Here is a 15,972-nt window from a genome sequence, read left to right as displayed (position 1 = left end):
AGAACCAGAGAGGAAGTGTTTTCAGCAGCTTTATTGAGATCTTCCCACTAAACATAGAAAAGCTTTAATGAATGTGACCGGAGCAGGACCCTGGAGCTGCCAGCAGGGCGGCGACACCGACCACCCCATCATCAGGAGACGCTCTGGTTCTGAACCGGCCCGGCTCCCGACCCGTTGAGGCAAACCGGGTCCTACTGCGCCCTCCAGGTCCCAGAGCCACCGGACCAGACTTTGCAGCTGATCTTTGACCCAGGGAAGCACCAAAGACACGCGGGACATGAAGGACCAACATGTGACGCCAGCCGTAACCACGGTTATGCGGCCCCCACTAGTTCCAGTGCAACAGAAAGAGGGGCCGGAGCCTGAAAGGTCAGCTGGTCAGGTCATGTGAATTGCACCTGTGGGTGTGGGGAACCGGTCCGGTTCTCCTGCCGAATGATTCTGGATCTCCCGGTGTCTGCTTGGTCGTCATGGTAATCGCCCCCCAGGGTCCTGCTCAAAGGCAACAAGGAAGCTACGGAGCGACAGGAAGGCCTCAGACACAAACAGGAAGTGAAGGAGTGGAATGGGCGGGGCCGTGGGCTCGAGGGGCCGGCCTCCCCGGGGCTGATGGGTAAAAGTGTCTATTTCAGGTCCAGAAGCATGCTGGCCGGGTTCTCCAGGTACTCCCGCCACAGGTTGGAGAAGCGACACATGGTGGCGCCGTCGATGAGGCGGTGATCTGCTGACCAGCTCACCTTCATGATGTGGGCTGCCTTCACTTGACCGTCTGGGCCGAACCGCGGCAGAACCTGGAAGGAAACACCAATCAAACCTGGAGAACCAATCAGAATCCCCCTGGACGGATCCTCGCTCTGACTGGCGGATCAGGAACACCTGGTTTCACCTGGCTGCTAGGGTCAGATCATTCACACGTTTCATGATGAAAACTGAGGACCGTTTGCTGAGCGATTATTAAATCAGATCAGGTTTTCATCTTCAGGAGAATTCGTTGCCCGCAGCTGGAATAGTTTTACTGCCTCCAGTTGAGGGCGCTCATGGCCTCCATGTGACCCCGCCTGAAGGGTTGACCCCGGTCTGGACCAACACTTCAGCCGGTTCTGGAACCAACCTGGATTTTCCCCAGCGCTCCGATGGCGACCTCTGGAGGAAGAATGACCGGCTTGGCGTACGTCCCTCCGATCTGAGACAGAAACACAGAGCGGTCGGACCGGGTCGGACCTGGTTGGAGTCGGGAAGCCCGGCGGACTCACCGATCCGATGTTGGACAGAGTGAAGGTTCCCCCGCTCAGCTCAGCCGTCCCCAGCTGGCCGGTGGCGCCCAGCGCCTGCAGCCGGGTCAACTCCTGGGCCACCTGGAAAACACTGAGCAGCTGGACGCTCTTCACGCTGGGGACCAGCAGACCCTGGCTGGTGTCCATGGCAACGCCGATGTTATGGGACGCCTGCCGAGACGCAGCGTCAGCGACATGTAGCCGTGTCAGTAATGCGTTGCCACACGGGCCCTGCTGACCGCCTCACCTTGAAGGTGATGTTCTGGCAGCCTTCGTCCAGCGTGGAGTTCAGGATGGGGAAGTGAAGCAGGCTGAGGGAGGCGGCCTGAGAGAGAGTTCAGCCAATCACAACATCGCTGAACCAACCAGTAGCTCCGCTCGTTAGCCAACCAGCTGCGGTCTGAGCTATGCGCTCACCTTGATGAAGAAGGGCAGGTAGCTGAGTTTGATGCCGCGTCTCTCGGCGACCGGCTTCAGTTCGGACCGCAGCAGAACCAATCGGCTCAGGTCGACCTCGTCACAGTAACCAAAGTGAGGGATCTTCAGCGCCGCCGTCATGGTCTTCACCATGGCTTTGTGGAAACCTGCAGACAAACAAGGAAGCCGCATGACCCAGCTGACGTCACATGACCCGGTACCGAGTTCTGGTCCAACGGGTCTGACCTTTGAGCGGCTCTGTCACGTCCTTCCCGGTGAAGACGGGTCTTGGGGCCGCAGGTGGAGGTCTGACTGCAGCTGGGGCGCTGAGGGGCGGTGCGGCAGCGGGGCCGGGGCCTGGCGTCTGGACCTCCTGGAAGAGCGGAGCTGGAGGCAAGATGGCGCCGGTCTGCTTGGCCAGGAAGTTCAGGATGTCCTCCTTGAGGATGCGTCCATCCTTCCCCGTCCCCACCACTTCACTGAGCTTGATCTGAGGGGACACAGCAGAGACATCACATACCTGCTCTGGACCTCCTGTCCATCGCAGACAGACTCCTCAGGTCCATCTCTGGATCATCTGGCGGTCAGAGCCGCCACAGCCATATCGGCTCAGGAATGACGGGACGGACACGGTGGACAGGGACCTGGGGACGGACTCACGTTGTTCTCCATGGCGAGGCGGCGGACGGCGGGCGTGGCCTGGGTCTTGTGACCTTTGATCTCTTGGTGGGTGTGCTCCTCACGGGCCATGGCGGGCGTCTCCACCACATCCTCCTGGCTCAGCTCTGGGAGATGGACGTCAGAGACTAGTGGTCCCGATGGGACGGACAGGACAGGGCGGAACGGACGGCGGCACCTCACCTGATGCAGACTCCGTCTCAATGTCCACCAGCGGCTTGCCCACCAGGGCGGTGGCGTCGGCTTCATAGTACAGCCTCCTGATGATGCCGTCGTAGCGGCTGGTGATGGTGACGGACGCTTTGTCGCTCTGGACCTCGCAGATGCTGTCAAACTGAGACACCCTGTCCCCCTCCTTCACGTACCTGAGACAGGTGAGACCAGGTGGACAGGAGGTCACATGACTTCAAAGATTTCATGTGATTAGCAAACCTGAGCTAAAGGAAGGCAACAGGAGCTAGTGCGAGCTAATGGGAGCTGATGGAAGCTATTAGAAGCTAATGGCAGCTAACAGAAGCTAACAGGAGCTAATGGAAGCTGCTGCGGCCCAGCAGAACCGGGCCTGGTTCCTACCACTCCTTGACCGTGACCTCCATGATGCCCTCTCCGATGTCGGACAGCTTGAACTGGACCATGGGTCGGCGCCGCTCTGCGGGACAGAGACGCCGTCAGCCGTCGTTGTTGTGGCTGCAGGTCGCCATAGCAACTGCATCCTCCAGGACGGGGGATGACCCAGACCGGAACCGGCTTGGACTTACCCACGGTGGTCTGCAGCGTCCTGTTGCAGGACGTCTGCAGCAAAGCGGCCAATCTGGACGGCGCCGATTCGGTTCTGCTCAGCCTCAGGTTCTGGGGTCCAAAACTCCTCCGGTGGTACTGCTGGGTCAGCTGGCAGAGAGAACCAGAACCACAGTCACTGGGTCAGAACCAGAACTGGCGTTCAGTGGGATGTGATTAAAGGTTCAGTTAGAAACAACAATCTGCTCCTGATCTCAAATGGACCTCTGGAAAACGTCTTGGAGAGAAAACCTCCAGGAACTACCCTGACCCCAAAACCAGCTTATACATATTAACATGATTTTAATTTAAATTCCTCCGTCGGGCGGATCGAACGTCGACACGTCTCCTAGTTGCTCTCTGAATATTGCAGCTTCATTTATTCATTTATTGCCCCGATGTGAAAACTTTCTGGACTTCCAACGTTTGAGTGGAAGTCCAGAAGCCAGATGCCCTCCCGGCCTGGGAGTGCATCTGGCATCACCATGGCAACACCATAGCAACATTCACTGCCGTGCCTGCAATGGGTCAACTCCCTCCTGATCGTTATGATCAGATTGCTGTTTGTTGCTGTTGTCATAGTTTCATCTCAGGGTTTCCCTCGTTGCTGTTGTTTTAAGATCCGGGCCTCAGCGGTCCGGTACCGGCTCCGGGTCCAGTCCCAACCTTCTTCCGGTTCTGGTTCTATGAAGTGATTCCCAAAACCGGATTGAAGATCAGGGACTTATCCTGAAATCTAAACAAAGTGGGAGAATCCGAGCAGAACCTGGAAAAGTTCTGGAAAAACTGACTGGACTGAAAGCTCGGAACCACATCAATCCGGAGTTGGGTTCGGGTTCTAACGGAACCCTCTCCACGTCCCAGAGCAGGCAGAACATTATGACCAACAGCTGCTGCTTTCTTCAGGCTGGGATCCAACTGGACCGAGCCGTCAGCAGCAGAACCTCTGACAGAACATGAATGCACCATCAACCACTGGACTCTACCGGAACCAGCAGCTCAGGGGAGCCCACCGATTCGGTTTGGGACAGACAGAACCCGCTGTCCGTTGCTCCAGAACGGAACCGACCCGGACCCAGACCATCACAACCCAGTTAGCCTCAGTTAGCACCGCAGTGACGTAATGCCTGCGTCACCAGCAGCTTTTAGCGTCAGCCGCGCAGGCGCTAAAAAGCAGAGCGGCCTGGTTGGGTTCCAGTGTGGTTCGGGTTCGTTTCGGCGTGGTTCCGGCTCGGTTTGCTCCTCACCAGAACTCTGAGAGCGCTGAAGGATCTTCTGGTCATCGCCGCCATCTGTGCTCTCCGCTGCACGCCCCCGACTGCAGCCAATCAGCGCGCTCTGCGTTCTTCTTCTGCGTCAGGAGGCGGAAACAGCGCCACCCGGCGACAGGAAGCGGCTCAGACTGTGGCTCATTAAAGTTCAGGGAACCGGTCTTGTCTGCCCCCCTGTGTCGTGAGCGCGTACTGCAACCAGAGAGGCGGGTCCGATCTTTGACTTCTGTTCCTCAGGGTAGGGTTAGGGTCATTCATTCATTCAGTCATTCATTCGTTCGTTCGTGGCATTTTTCTCCTCAGTGTGTGATTAATAATCCAGATATTGATCAGGAACATTTTCCTTTAAGTCCGGACTGAACCCGTCCAGAACATCTGATCGTTTCTGTCTCGGTTTGAACTTTTCGGTTCGTTTTCTGTTTATTTCTAAACATGTTTTACTTTATTTTTCTCAGGTTTTTCTTTCTTCCATTTTCTGCTTCTATTTCTCTTTTTTTTTTCATCTTCAGTCTCACCCTGCGCGGCGCGTGAGCGCGTGCGCGTGCCGCAGATGGACTCCGGAGCAGCCATGAGTCACCGCGCGCGGCACGGAGCCACTCTCTGATTGGCTGCCGCCTCTCACCATTCAGCAGGTCCGCGTGAAGCCGCGCGCGCGCGGAGAGCGACTCGGTTCGGCTGAAGCGGAGCTGCTGGTTCTGATTGTGTTCCGGTCCGGAACCGCTCTGGGTTTTATTCTGCTGCAGGGAGCGCGCATCGGACCCGCCCAGCTGAGGTGAGCCCGCCGCACATCTACACCGAACCAGAACCGAACCAGAACCCAGGGTGGAGTCTGATCTTCTCTGATCCAAACAATCTGGATCAGAACCTGATTCTGTCTGGTCGCGGTTCTGTTGGTTCTGTTGGTGCTTTTTGCAGGGTTCTGGTCTCTGCAGCCCCAGAACCAGTACAGAACAGAACCTTCTAACCAAGCTGACCCATCAGAACTTCTGCAGACGTTTCTGTCTCTAGGTTTAGAGAACCAGAACCAGTTGATGGTGGACAGGTGACCTCGTGCTCTGATGGGTCCAGCTGCTCCAGCTGCAGAACCCAACCAGAACCGCAGTGACCCAGCGGGTTCGGACTCGGTTCTGAAACAGCGTCCTGTTTTCACTAGGAAACCGCTGAGCTGCTGCTGAGCTTGTCTCCATGGTGACGGTGCTCAGGTGGGACCGAGCGTCCGGAACCTCCTGAGAGTCCTGCATCAGAACCAGGTCATGGTTCTGATGGGATGGATCCAGCTGGTGTCCATGACAACAAGGCACTGCTCAGTCGCATGACCGGAGTTTCACCTAAAGAATGCATGATGGCGGTACAGTTCTGGTCTGGGTCAAAACCTCCAGAACCATCAGAACCTCTGGACTCCATGACGGTTGGAAACCACCAGACAAATGTTCATCTGACGCTTCAGCAGGAACATCTGCACATCTCCTGCTGGTGTCCTGGTTGCCTGGTTGCCCAGTTGCCTGGTTGCCTGGTTGCAAGCATGTAAGCTTCAGGTTCACCTGTGGAGTTCTGAGCTCAGGGTCCAATCCGACGACACAATGTTCCTCAGGTGTTCATGGTTCTGGTGTTCTGACCATCTGTGCTACCTCATCAGATTTTCCTACAGTAGCACGAATAGATAGCTAAGTCTATCTGTCTGTGCTACCCGTCCAAAGCTGCTACCGTCATGTTTACAGTCAGAAAACTATAGCAGGTTGTTGATGTTAAATATATCGAATAACAATATCTGAGTGACTGAAGTGGAAGCTTAGCAGTTATGGTTAGCTTAGCATCGGAACAATTTCTATCCATGACGAAACCACAAGAAGATCACTTCCTTCATCTGAACATCTACCTGTTTAAAATGAAAAGCTGTAGATGTTTGCACTAATCCTTTACTAGAATATCCTACCTGTTCAAATATTTTAAATACAGAGGTTAGTAAGAATAAAACAGTAAACAGGTTTTTATTGGAATTAAATTAAAGACTAATACAGATCAGTGTGACTCTTTTTTGTGCATGAATCTGCTGTATGACAGACTTTATTAAATATCAGCCACAATATGTCACTGAACTGATAGGATATGATTAATAAACACTAATATTACACAGCTATTACAATCAATCCCACATCTATTTAGCAAAGTTTAATAATAATAAAAAGAGTGTAATTAAACTAAAATATTTTAAAATATAGGAACAAAATAGCTACAAAACAACATATTTTATCCTGATTAACAGCCAAACAATAACTTGTTTACAGGAACGACATTTCAGACGGCAAACTAAAACCATTTATAAATAAATTTACAAGCTGCTGTCATGTAAAGTAAAACCATGAAGTAATTCAGCAGCTTAATGAAAGCAGGAATAAAAGGGTTCATCTCTAGAACCAAACACAGCACAACTTTCCTGACATGAGGTCCAACTGGATCTTCCTCCTCAGGAACCAGCTCAACCCACACAGTAGGAACCCTCAGATACCAGTCTGACCATTTCCTGTTGCAGACCGACCACTTCCTGTCCCGGCATCAGAATCATCAGCAGTTCTGACCAGTTTTCCTTCATTAATCAGGGAAACAGGAAGTTCTGCTGCAGGCAGGAAATGGGTGGTTGTAATGTTATGCCTGGTAGAAGTGGCCGTCACTACAGCGATCATATGACGTGTCCTCTTGCGCCCCCAGATGGCGAAGGCAGACCAGCGCTACGGCCAACGGGACGGATCCGACCAGAACTTTGACTACATGTTCAAGCTGCTGATCATCGGGAACAGCAGCGTCGGGAAGACGTCGTTCCTGTTCCGCTACGCCGACGACTCCTTCAGCAACTCCTTCGTCAGCACCGTCGGCATCGACTTCAAGGTCAAGACCGTTTACCGCAACGACAAGAGGATCAAGCTGCAGATCTGGGTGAGGAGGGGGCGGAGCTTAATCGTGAACACGAAGGAGCTTTTGACTGGTGGGGCGGGTTGCAGGTTGGAGGGCGGAGCTTCGGTTTGGAGTGCAGCCATAGGCTGAATGACACTTACTTCAGAATGAATAGGGAAAGGAGGACTAGGACCTCTCAGTAGGAACCTTCAGTAGGAACTCTCAGTAGGAACCTTCAGTAGGAACCCTCAGTAGGAACTCTCAGTGGGAACTCTCAGTAGGAACCCTCAGTAGGAACCTTCAGTAGGAACCCTGAGTAGGAGCCTTCAGTAGGAACCTTCAGTAGGAACTCTCAGTGGGAACCTTCAGTAGGAACTCTCAGTAGGAACCTTCAGTAGGAACTCTCAGTAGGAACTCTCAGTGGGAACTCTCAATAGGAACCCTCAGTAGGAACCTTCAGTAGGAACTCTCAGTAGGAACCCTGAGTAGGAGCCTTCAGTAGGAACCTTCAGTAGGAACTCTCAGTGGGAACCTTCAGTACGAACTCTCAGTAGGAACCTTCAGTAGGAACCCTCAGTAGGAACTCTCAGTGGGAACTCTCAGTAGGAACCCTCAGTAGGAACCCTCAGTAGGAACTCTCAGTGGGAACTCTCAGTAGGAACCCTCAGTAGGAACCTTCAGTAGGAACCTTCAGTAGGAACCCTGAGTAGGAGCCTTCAGTAGGAACCTTCAGTAGGAACTCTCAGTGGGAACCTTCAGTAGGAACCTTCAGTAGGAACCCTCAGTAGGAACCTTCAGTAGGAACCCTCAGTAGGAACCTTCAGTAGGAACCCTGAGTAGGAACCTTCAGTAGGAGCCTTCAGTAGGAACCTACAGTAGGAGCCTTCAGTAGGAGCCTTCAGTAGGAGCCTTCAGTAGGAACCTTCAGTAGGAACCTTCAGTAGGAGCCTTCAGTAGGAACCTTCAGTAGGAACCCTCAGTAGGAACCCTGAGTAGGAACCTTCAGTAGGAACTCTCAGTAGGAACCTTCAGCGGGAACTCTCAGTAGGAACTCTCAGTAGGAACCTTCAGTAGGAACCCTGAGTAGGAACCTTCAGTAGGAACCCTCAGTGGGAACCTTCAGTAGGAACCTTCAGTAGGAACCCTCAGTAGGAACTCTCAGTAGGAACCCTCAGTAGGAACTCTCAGTAGGAACCTTCAGTAGGAACCCTGAGTAGGAACCCTCAGTAGGAACTCTCAGTGGGAATCAGTAGGAACTCTCAGTAGGAACCTTCAGTAGGAACTCTCAGTAGGAACCCTCAGTAGGAACTCTCAGTGGGAACTCTCAGTAGGAACCCTCAGTAGGAACATTCAGTAGGAACTCTCAGTAGGAACTCTCAGTAGGAACCTTCAGTAGGAACCTTCAGTAGGAACCCTCAGTAGGAGCCTTCAGTAGGAACCTTCAGTAGGAACTCTCAGTGGGAACCTTCAGTAGGAACCCTGAGTAGGAACCTTCAGTAGGAGCCTTCAGTAGGAACCCTCAGTAGGAACCCTCAGTAGGAACTCTCAGTAGGAACCCTGAGTAGGAACCTTCAGTAGGAACTCTCAGTAGGAACTCTCAGTAGGAACCTTCAGCGGGAACTCTCAGTAGGAACTCTCAGTAGGAACCTTCAGTAGGAACCCTCAGTAGGAACCTTCAGTAGGAACCCTGAGTAGGAACCCTCAGTGGGAACCTTCAGTAGGAACCTTCAGTAGGAACCCTCAGTAGGAACTCTCAGTAGGAACCCTGAGTAGGAACCCTCAGTAGGAACTCTCAGTGGGAATCAGTAGGAACTCTCAGTAGGAACCTTCAGTAGGAACTCTCAGTAGGAACCTTCAGTGGGAACCCTCAGTAGGAACTCTCAGTAGGAACCTTCAGTAGGAACCCTCAGTAGGAACTCTCAGTGGGAACTCTCAGTAGGAACCCTCAGTAGGAACCTTCAGTAGGAACTCTCAGTAGGAACTCTCAGTAGGAACCTTCAGTAGGAACCCTCAGTAGGAACCTTCAGTAGGAACCCTCAGTAGGAACCCTGAGTAGGAACCTTCAGTAGGAGCCTTCAGTAGGAACCTTCAGTAGGAACCCTCAGTAGGAACCTTCAGTAGGAGCCTTCAGTAGGAGCCTTCAGTAGGAACCTTCAGTAGGAACCCTCAGTAGGAACCCTGAGTAGGAACCTTCAGTAGGAACTCTCAGTAGGAACTCTCAGTAGGAACCTTCAGCGGGAACTCTCAGTAGGAACCTTCAGTAGGAACCCTGAGTAGGAACCTTCAGTAGGAACCCTCAGTGGGAACCTTCAGTAGGAACCTTCAGTAGGAACCCTGAGTAGGAACCCTCAGTAGGAACTCTCAGTGGGAATCAGTAGGAACTCTCAGTAGGAACCTTCAGTAGGAACTCTCAGTAGGAACTCTCAGTAGGAACCTTCAGTAGGAACCTTCAGTAGGAACCCTCAGTAGGAGCCTTCAGTAGGAACCTTCAGTAGGAACTCTCAGTGGGAACCTTCAGTAGGAACCCTCAGTAGGAACCTTCAGTAGGAACCCTGAGTAGGAACCTTCAGTAGGAGCCTTCAGTAGGAACCTTCAGTAGGAACCCTCAGTAGGAACTCTCAGTAGGAACCCTGAGTAGGAACCCTGAGTAGGAACCTTCAGTAGGAACTCTCAGTAGGAACTCTCAGTAGGAACCTTCAGCGGGAACTCTCAGTAGGAACTCTCAGTAGGAACCTTCAGTAGGAACCCTCAGTAGGAACCTTCAGTAGGAACCCTGAGTAGGAACCTTCAGTGGGAACCCTCAGTGGGAACCTTCAGTAGGAACCTTCAGTAGGAACCCTCAGTGGGAACCTTCAGTAGGAACCTTCAGTAGGAACCCTCAGTAGGAACTCTCAGTAGGAACCCTGAGTAGGAACCTTCAGTAGGAACTCTCAGTAGGAACCTTCAGTAGGAACCTTCAGTAGGAACCCTCAGTAGGAACTCTCAGTGGGAACTCTCAGTAGGAACCTTCAGTAGGAACTCTCAGTGGGAACCTTCAGTAGGAACCTTCAGTAGGAACCCTCAGTAGGAACTCTCAGTAGGAACCCTGAGTAGGAACCCTGAGTAGGAACCTTCAGTAGGAACTCTCAGTAGGAACTCTCAGTAGGAACCTTCAGCGGGAACTCTCAGTAGGAACTCTCAGTAGGAACCTTCAGTAGGAACCCTCAGTAGGAACCTTCAGTAGGAACCCTGAGTAGGAACCTTCAGTAGGAACCCTCAGTGGGAACCTTCAGTAGGAACCTTCAGTAGGAATCCTCAGTGGGAACCTTCAGTAGGAACCTTCAGTAGGAACCCTCAGTAGGAACTCTCAGTAGGAACCTTCAGTAGGAACTCTCAGTAGGAACCTTCAGTAGGAACCTTCAGTAGGAACCCTCAGTAGGAACTCTCAGTGGGAACTCTCAGTAGGAACCTTCAGTAGGAACTCTCAGTGGGAACCTTCAGTAGGAACCTTCAGTAGGAACCCTCAGTAGGAACCTTCAGTAGGAACCTTCAGTAGGAACCCTCAGTAGGAACCTTCAGTAGGAGCCTTCAGTAGGAACCTTCAGTAGGAACCCTCAGTAGGAACCTTCAGTAGGAACCTTCAGTAAGAACCCTCAGTAGGAACCCTCAGTAGGAACCTTCAGTAGGAACCCTGAGTAGGAACCTTCAGTAGGAACCCTCAGTGGGAACCTTCAGTAGGAACCTTCAGTAGGAACCCTCAGTGGGAACCTTCAGTAGGAACCTTCAGTAGGAACCCTCAGTAGGAACTCTCAGTAGGAACCCTGAGTAGGAACCTTCAGTAGGAACTCTCAGTAGGAACCTTCAGTAGGAACCTTCAGTAGGAACCCTCAGTAGGAACTCTCAGTGGGAACTCTCAGTAGGAACCTTCAGTAGGAACTCTCAGTGGGAACCTTCAGTAGGAACCCTCAGTAGGAACTCTCAGTAGGAACCCTGAGTAGGAACCCTGAGTAGGAACCTTCAGTAGGAACCCTCAGTAGGAACTCTCAGTAGGAACCCTGAGTAGGAACCTTCAGTAGGAACTCTCAGTAGGAACCTTCAGTAGGAACCTTCAGTAGGAACCTTCAGTAGGAACCTTCAGTAGGAACCCTCAGTAGGAACTCTCAGTGGGAACTCTCAGTAGGAACCTTCAGTAGGAACTCTCAGTGGGAACCTTCAGTAGGAACCCTCAGTAGGAACTCTCAGTAGGAACCCTGAGTAGGAACCCTGAGTAGGAACCTTCAGTAGGAACTCTCAGTAGGAACTCTCAGTAGGAACCTTCAGCGGGAACTCTCAGTAGGAACTCTCAGTAGGAACCTTCAGTAGGAACCCTCAGTAGGAACCTTCAGTAGGAACCCTGAGTAGGAACCTTCAGTAGGAACCCTCAGTGGGAACCTTCAGTAGGAACCTTCAGTAGGAACCCTCAGTGGGAACCTTCAGTAGGAACCTTCAGTAGGAACCCTCAGTAGGAACTCTCAGTAGGAACCCTGAGTAGGAACCTTCAGTAGGAACTCTCAGTAGGAACCTTCAGTAGGAACCTTCAGTAGGAACCCTCAGTAGGAACTCTCAGTGGGAACCTTCAGTAGGAACCTTCAGTAGGAACCCTCAGTAGGAACCTTCAGTAGGAACCTTCAGTAGGAACCTTCAGTAGGAACCCTCAGTAGGAACCTTCAGTAGGAACCTTCAGTAGGAACCTTCAGTAGGAACTCTCAGTGGGAACCTTCAGTAGGAACCTTCAGTAGGAACCCTCAGTAGGAACCTTCAGTAGGAACCTTCAGTAGGAACCCTGAGTAGGAACCTTCAGTAGGAGCCTTCAGTAGGAACCTTCAGTAGGAACCCTCAGTAGGAACCTTCAGTAGGAGCCTTCAGTAGGAACCTTCAGTAAGAACCCTCAGTAGGAACCCTCAGTAGGAGCCTTCAGTAGGAACCTTCAGTAGGAACCTCCAGCTGTGTGGATTGAAACATGTTGTTCTGCTGTGACTGAGTTTCTCGCTGCTGTGCTGGTCTTTCGGTAGGTATGTTGTTGCCATGGCAACAAGTCTTCATGCTCACTTCCCTACTGCTTCAGTCACACAGAGATAAAGACAAAAACAGACTTAAACGTCTTTGGAGATAATTAAAGGGACACGTGTCAGGCTGAACGCATGGAGATCCAGCAGATATGCAGGGATTTAGGCATGTGTTTGTGTGTGTGTGTGTGTGTGTGTAAGTGTTTGTGTCGGTGGGCTTGCGTGTGTGTAACAGCTGTGTGAGGAGTAAAAATAGACTGAATCCTCAGATGTGTGGAGCAGCTGCAGTCATTCCTGGAGGAGAGCATCATGGGAGCTTTAGTCATCGCCATGACGCTGCAGCAGGTGTTTTACTCTCAGGCCATTCTAGCTCTGGGCTCCATTAGTTTGGTTTGGGAGCGGGGCCCCTGGTTCAGGCGTCGCGTCTTGATGCTTCTTGAAAGCTCGTCTCTGGAGGTCTTTATGTCCACCAGGAATTAGACCAGAACCAGAACCCGAATGGTCCTTTCATTCCCTGTTTGTGTTCAGGACACTGCGGGGCAGGAGCGCTATCGCACCATCACCACGGCTTACTACCGAGGAGCCATGGGCTTCATCCTCATGTATGACATCACCAACGAGGAGTCGTTCAATGCGGTCCAGGACTGGTAGGGGATTGGTCAGATGCTGGCTTGCATCGTGATGTCAGTAGGTGTGAATCGGTTCCAGCTAGCTGTCGCTCTGTGTCCACAGGGCCACCCAGATCAAGACGTACTCGTGGGACAACGCCCAGGTCATCATGGTGGGCAACAAGTGTGACATGGATGAGGAGAGAGTGGTACCACCTGAGAAAGGAAAACACCTGGCAGACCAGCTAGGTGTGCATTAGTTAGTTTTAGAAGGAAATAATAACTCACAGTAGTCAGGATAATTTGTTATCAGAGCATTCCTGAACACTTTATTGTCTCAATAGTGATCTACAGTGTTTTCAGTTTGATATCAGTCAACCAGGGGACCAGGTCCTAAGATACTATCCTGCAGCTTTTAGAGACATCCCTGAACCAAATGGCTGAAAATCCAGTTCTCTTTCTCTCTGCTCTGAGTCAAACCAACCTGTTCCCCTCCTGGCCTGTGGGGGCGCTGCACCAAGAACCACTGAAGGAAACGACACAAAAACCTCTGAAGACGGTGAGAGCAACTTCCTTCTTCACCAGATGGAAACAAGATGGAGGAGTCAGATTTTAGTGTTGGAGGATTTCTCTTTAGTCTTTGGGTAAAGACCAGGAGCCATTTCTTCTGCTAGCGCTAGGCTAGCATGCTAGCTTTGGTTATATTTACCCAGAATACACTGTGCTGTAGTCCACTTCCTGTTTTTGGAGCGGTCTCCACTCTGCTTGGCGTTCACATTCAAGCCAAACCAGAGTTCACTTCAACCGAACCCAGACCGAGGTTTGAAGGACCAGAGGTCAGAGGTTGGTTAGCATTCACACCTCACCAACCAAACTGAACTTTGACTAGGCAGATGGACTGGAGTTGGGTTAAAGCGGACTGAACGGGACTGGTGGGAATGAACCCTGAAAGCTGCAGGATGGTACCTCTGGAGGACTGGAGGTATGCCAAGTGGTACTTTTAGAGATTTTGAGCAATTACTGACCCAGTAAGACCTTTTCAGAGACCTTCCACTAAACATTTCTAGAAATATTTTCAGCAGAAACATCACAGGTCAAAGTTTGGTAAACCAGGCTTTCCAACCACAGACTGGAGACTTCTGGTGTGACCTTTGCCTGTCTCCTGCAGGGTTTGAGTACTATGAGGCGAGTGCCAAGGAGAACATCAATGTGCGTCAGGTTTTTGAGCGCCTGGTAGACATCATCTGTGTAAAGATGTCTGAACGCGTGGACGTGGAGGCACCAGTAGCTCCTGGATCTAAGACCACCAGACTGACCGACAAGCCTACCCAGCTACCTCAGAAATGCTGCTGATCATCGGTCCACCTCCCCCCACCCTGAGCTGTAGGTGACATAAAAAGATCCGATATTCTGACTGTTGAGACATTCCTCCACAACCGCTCTGCTTCAGTCCACATTTGTGAGCCGTCAGTTATCACTCCTGCTGACATCCAGGAAACCGCTTCGTCCATGTACCTGAGGCCGGCTGACCGCTGGAGGTCCCGTCCCGCCTTAACCTGGCCGGTCCATTGGTTCTGCATTCAAATGACAGTAGCGAATCAGGTTAGGACAGCCCACAATGCCCCCTGCAGACCGTACAGATGAGTAGCACTTAGTGGCTGCTGTCCTTTCTGTGTCCGCACCTCCAAAATTTTTGTATTTCCACTGAACCGCTGGAACGTCCTGAACCCCGATGCGACCAGAACGTCCAGCTGCAGTTAAAGCCATGATGAGGCTGACAGCAGAAAACCTTCTAACACCTGATGGGCCCAATGAGCCCATCCACTCTGCTCAGGAAAACAACGAAGTAGGCCAAACACCAAGAGGTACAACTACAGATCAATATGAGTCACCTGCATACCTGTCAAGTCTCCTGTTCTGGCTAGCGTTTTTTTTACCCACTTTTCCTGTGCCCCCACCCCCGCTCTGACCTCTGACCTCTGACAGTAGCACCGGACAGAGACATTTCCCATATTCTCAACTTCTAAACTTGACATTAATGGTCACCAGCTGAACATTGACTCATCGTTCAACGAGTCACCTGCCAAGCCATGAGTCCTCGTTAACTCGAGTCGCCTGCTGAACGTTAAACTCAGCACTGATTAGTCTCCATCTGACCTCCAGCATCCAGACTCGTCATGTGAAGAGATATAAAAGTCGATCCAGACCCGAGTCAGTCCACCGCAGTTTTGCCTGAAGTGGGTCAGATCATTCCAGACTGTTCAGCTCAGGAAAGAACAGTTCCGGCCAGTTCATCCAGTTCGCGGTCCATCCCGGTCCGGTCCGGTCCGGTCCGGTCCGGACGGTTCCTCTCAGCCTGCAGCCGAGCCTCATGATGGCGTCTAACCCTAACCCTAAGCTGTTTTTAGTCACTCATTGGAGCGTGAGGAGACTCCGCCCCTTTAGCAGGTGTTGTCTTGTAGCCGCCATGTTTGCAGTGTGTTTCACATGATCAGGTGTGTGTGAGTGTTAAATATAATTACCATGATATTAATAACCTGTCCAGCTGTAAGGGTTCCTCCATCTCCCCCGTTGAGAATAAACGATAATATTGTATTATTTTATTTTGAGGTGAAACTGTAAATGATAGAGTTAGAGCTAAATATACCGTTGTTGAGTATGAACTTATTTTTATGACTAATTCTGTGAACTTGTTGTCTTACGGTTTGCTCCGTCCGGAGAAGCACAAAGTGATTGTACAAAATATTGTGAATGTTTGTATATTGTAGATGATTCTTAGTATAATAAAAACCACAGTCTTTCATCAAAACACATCTTCTTTCAGTTCTGTTCGGACCGGGATCCAGGTTCTGACTTTGTCGTGAATCCAAACAGGTCTTTTTCACACGTAGCTTCATCCAATAGGAAAGCAGCTGATGGAGTGAGCACTGATGATGTCATAAATATGGGCCCAACCTGACCGGGTTCTTTTTTTTATTAAACGTTTTGAACAATTGTACAAGATCACGTAACATGTACATACATGAGGAAATCA

The 15,972-nt window shown here is 51.3% G+C and overlaps 2 protein-coding genes across 4 annotated transcripts; one reads left to right on the top strand and one right to left on the bottom strand.

Moving 5' to 3' along the window:
* Positions 1 to 16: 16 nt before the first annotated feature.
* On the bottom strand, positions 17 to 4,533 carry dbt (dihydrolipoamide branched chain transacylase E2). Its single transcript, XM_028011915.1, has 11 exons — positions 4,394 to 4,533; positions 3,128 to 3,257; positions 2,943 to 3,018; positions 2,553 to 2,734; positions 2,352 to 2,476; positions 1,938 to 2,181; positions 1,692 to 1,858; positions 1,522 to 1,599; positions 1,254 to 1,445; positions 1,112 to 1,183; positions 17 to 791 (listed from the first exon to the last, which is right to left on the bottom strand). Exons 1-11 carry the CDS (start codon positions 4,436 to 4,438, stop codon positions 624 to 626), a joined length of 1,479 nt encoding a protein of 492 aa, XP_027867716.1. The 5' UTR covers positions 4,439 to 4,533; the 3' UTR covers positions 17 to 623.
* Positions 4,534 to 4,682: 149 nt separating this feature from the next.
* On the top strand, positions 4,683 to 15,749 carry rab3b (RAB3B, member RAS oncogene family). Of its 3 annotated transcripts, XM_028011949.1 has the most exons (8): positions 4,683 to 4,824; positions 4,927 to 5,189; positions 5,571 to 5,941; positions 6,948 to 7,041; positions 7,124 to 7,348; positions 12,859 to 12,977; positions 13,063 to 13,187; positions 14,107 to 15,749. In XM_028011949.1, exons 3-8 carry the CDS (start codon positions 5,685 to 5,687, stop codon positions 14,289 to 14,291), a joined length of 1,005 nt encoding a protein of 334 aa, XP_027867750.1. In that variant the 5' UTR covers positions 4,683 to 4,824; positions 4,927 to 5,189; positions 5,571 to 5,684; the 3' UTR covers positions 14,292 to 15,749. The 3 variants fall into 3 exon arrangements, with proteins under 3 accessions (XP_027867750.1, XP_027867752.1, XP_027867751.1); XM_028011951.1 differs by lacking the exons at positions 4,683 to 4,824; positions 5,571 to 5,941 and having other exon boundaries at positions 4,958 to 5,189; XM_028011950.1 differs by lacking the exons at positions 4,683 to 4,824; positions 5,571 to 5,941; positions 6,948 to 7,041 and having other exon boundaries at positions 4,964 to 5,189.
* Positions 15,750 to 15,972: the final 223 nt, after the last annotated feature.

Source organism: Xiphophorus couchianus, unplaced genomic scaffold (assembly GCF_001444195.1).
Source record: "Xiphophorus couchianus unplaced genomic scaffold, X_couchianus-1.0 Scaffold1000102, whole genome shotgun sequence".
Taxonomy (NCBI): Eukaryota; Metazoa; Chordata; class Actinopteri; order Cyprinodontiformes; family Poeciliidae; genus Xiphophorus; species Xiphophorus couchianus.
The sequence above is the reverse complement of the archived record's forward strand: the minus strand, read 5'-3'. Positions and strand labels throughout refer to the sequence as shown.

Excerpts from the sequence above, each read along its gene's own strand:
- rab3b (XM_028011949.1), top strand. The coding sequence starts at position 5,685 with ATGGATCCAGCTGGTGTCCATGACAACAAGGCACTGCTCAGTCGCATG. Across the intron at positions 5,942-6,947 it reads GGTTGCCTGGTTGCAAGCAT|ACCGACCACTTCCTGTCCCG; the intron begins GTAAGCTTCAGG and ends TTCCTGTTGCAG. Across the intron at positions 12,978-13,062 it reads TTCAATGCGGTCCAGGACTG|GGCCACCCAGATCAAGACGT; the intron begins GTAGGGGATTGG and ends CTGTGTCCACAG.
- dbt (XM_028011915.1), bottom strand. The coding sequence starts at position 4,438 with ATGGCGGCGATGACCAGAAGATCCTTCAGCGCTCTCAGAGTTCTG. Across the intron at positions 1,600-1,691 it reads ACCTGCCCTTCTTCATCAAG|GCCGCCTCCCTCAGCCTGCT; the intron begins GTGAGCGCATAG and ends ACTCTCTCTCAG. Across the intron at positions 1,184-1,253 it reads CTCTGTCCAACATCGGATCG|ATCGGAGGGACGTACGCCAA; the intron begins GTGAGTCCGCCG and ends TTTCTGTCTCAG.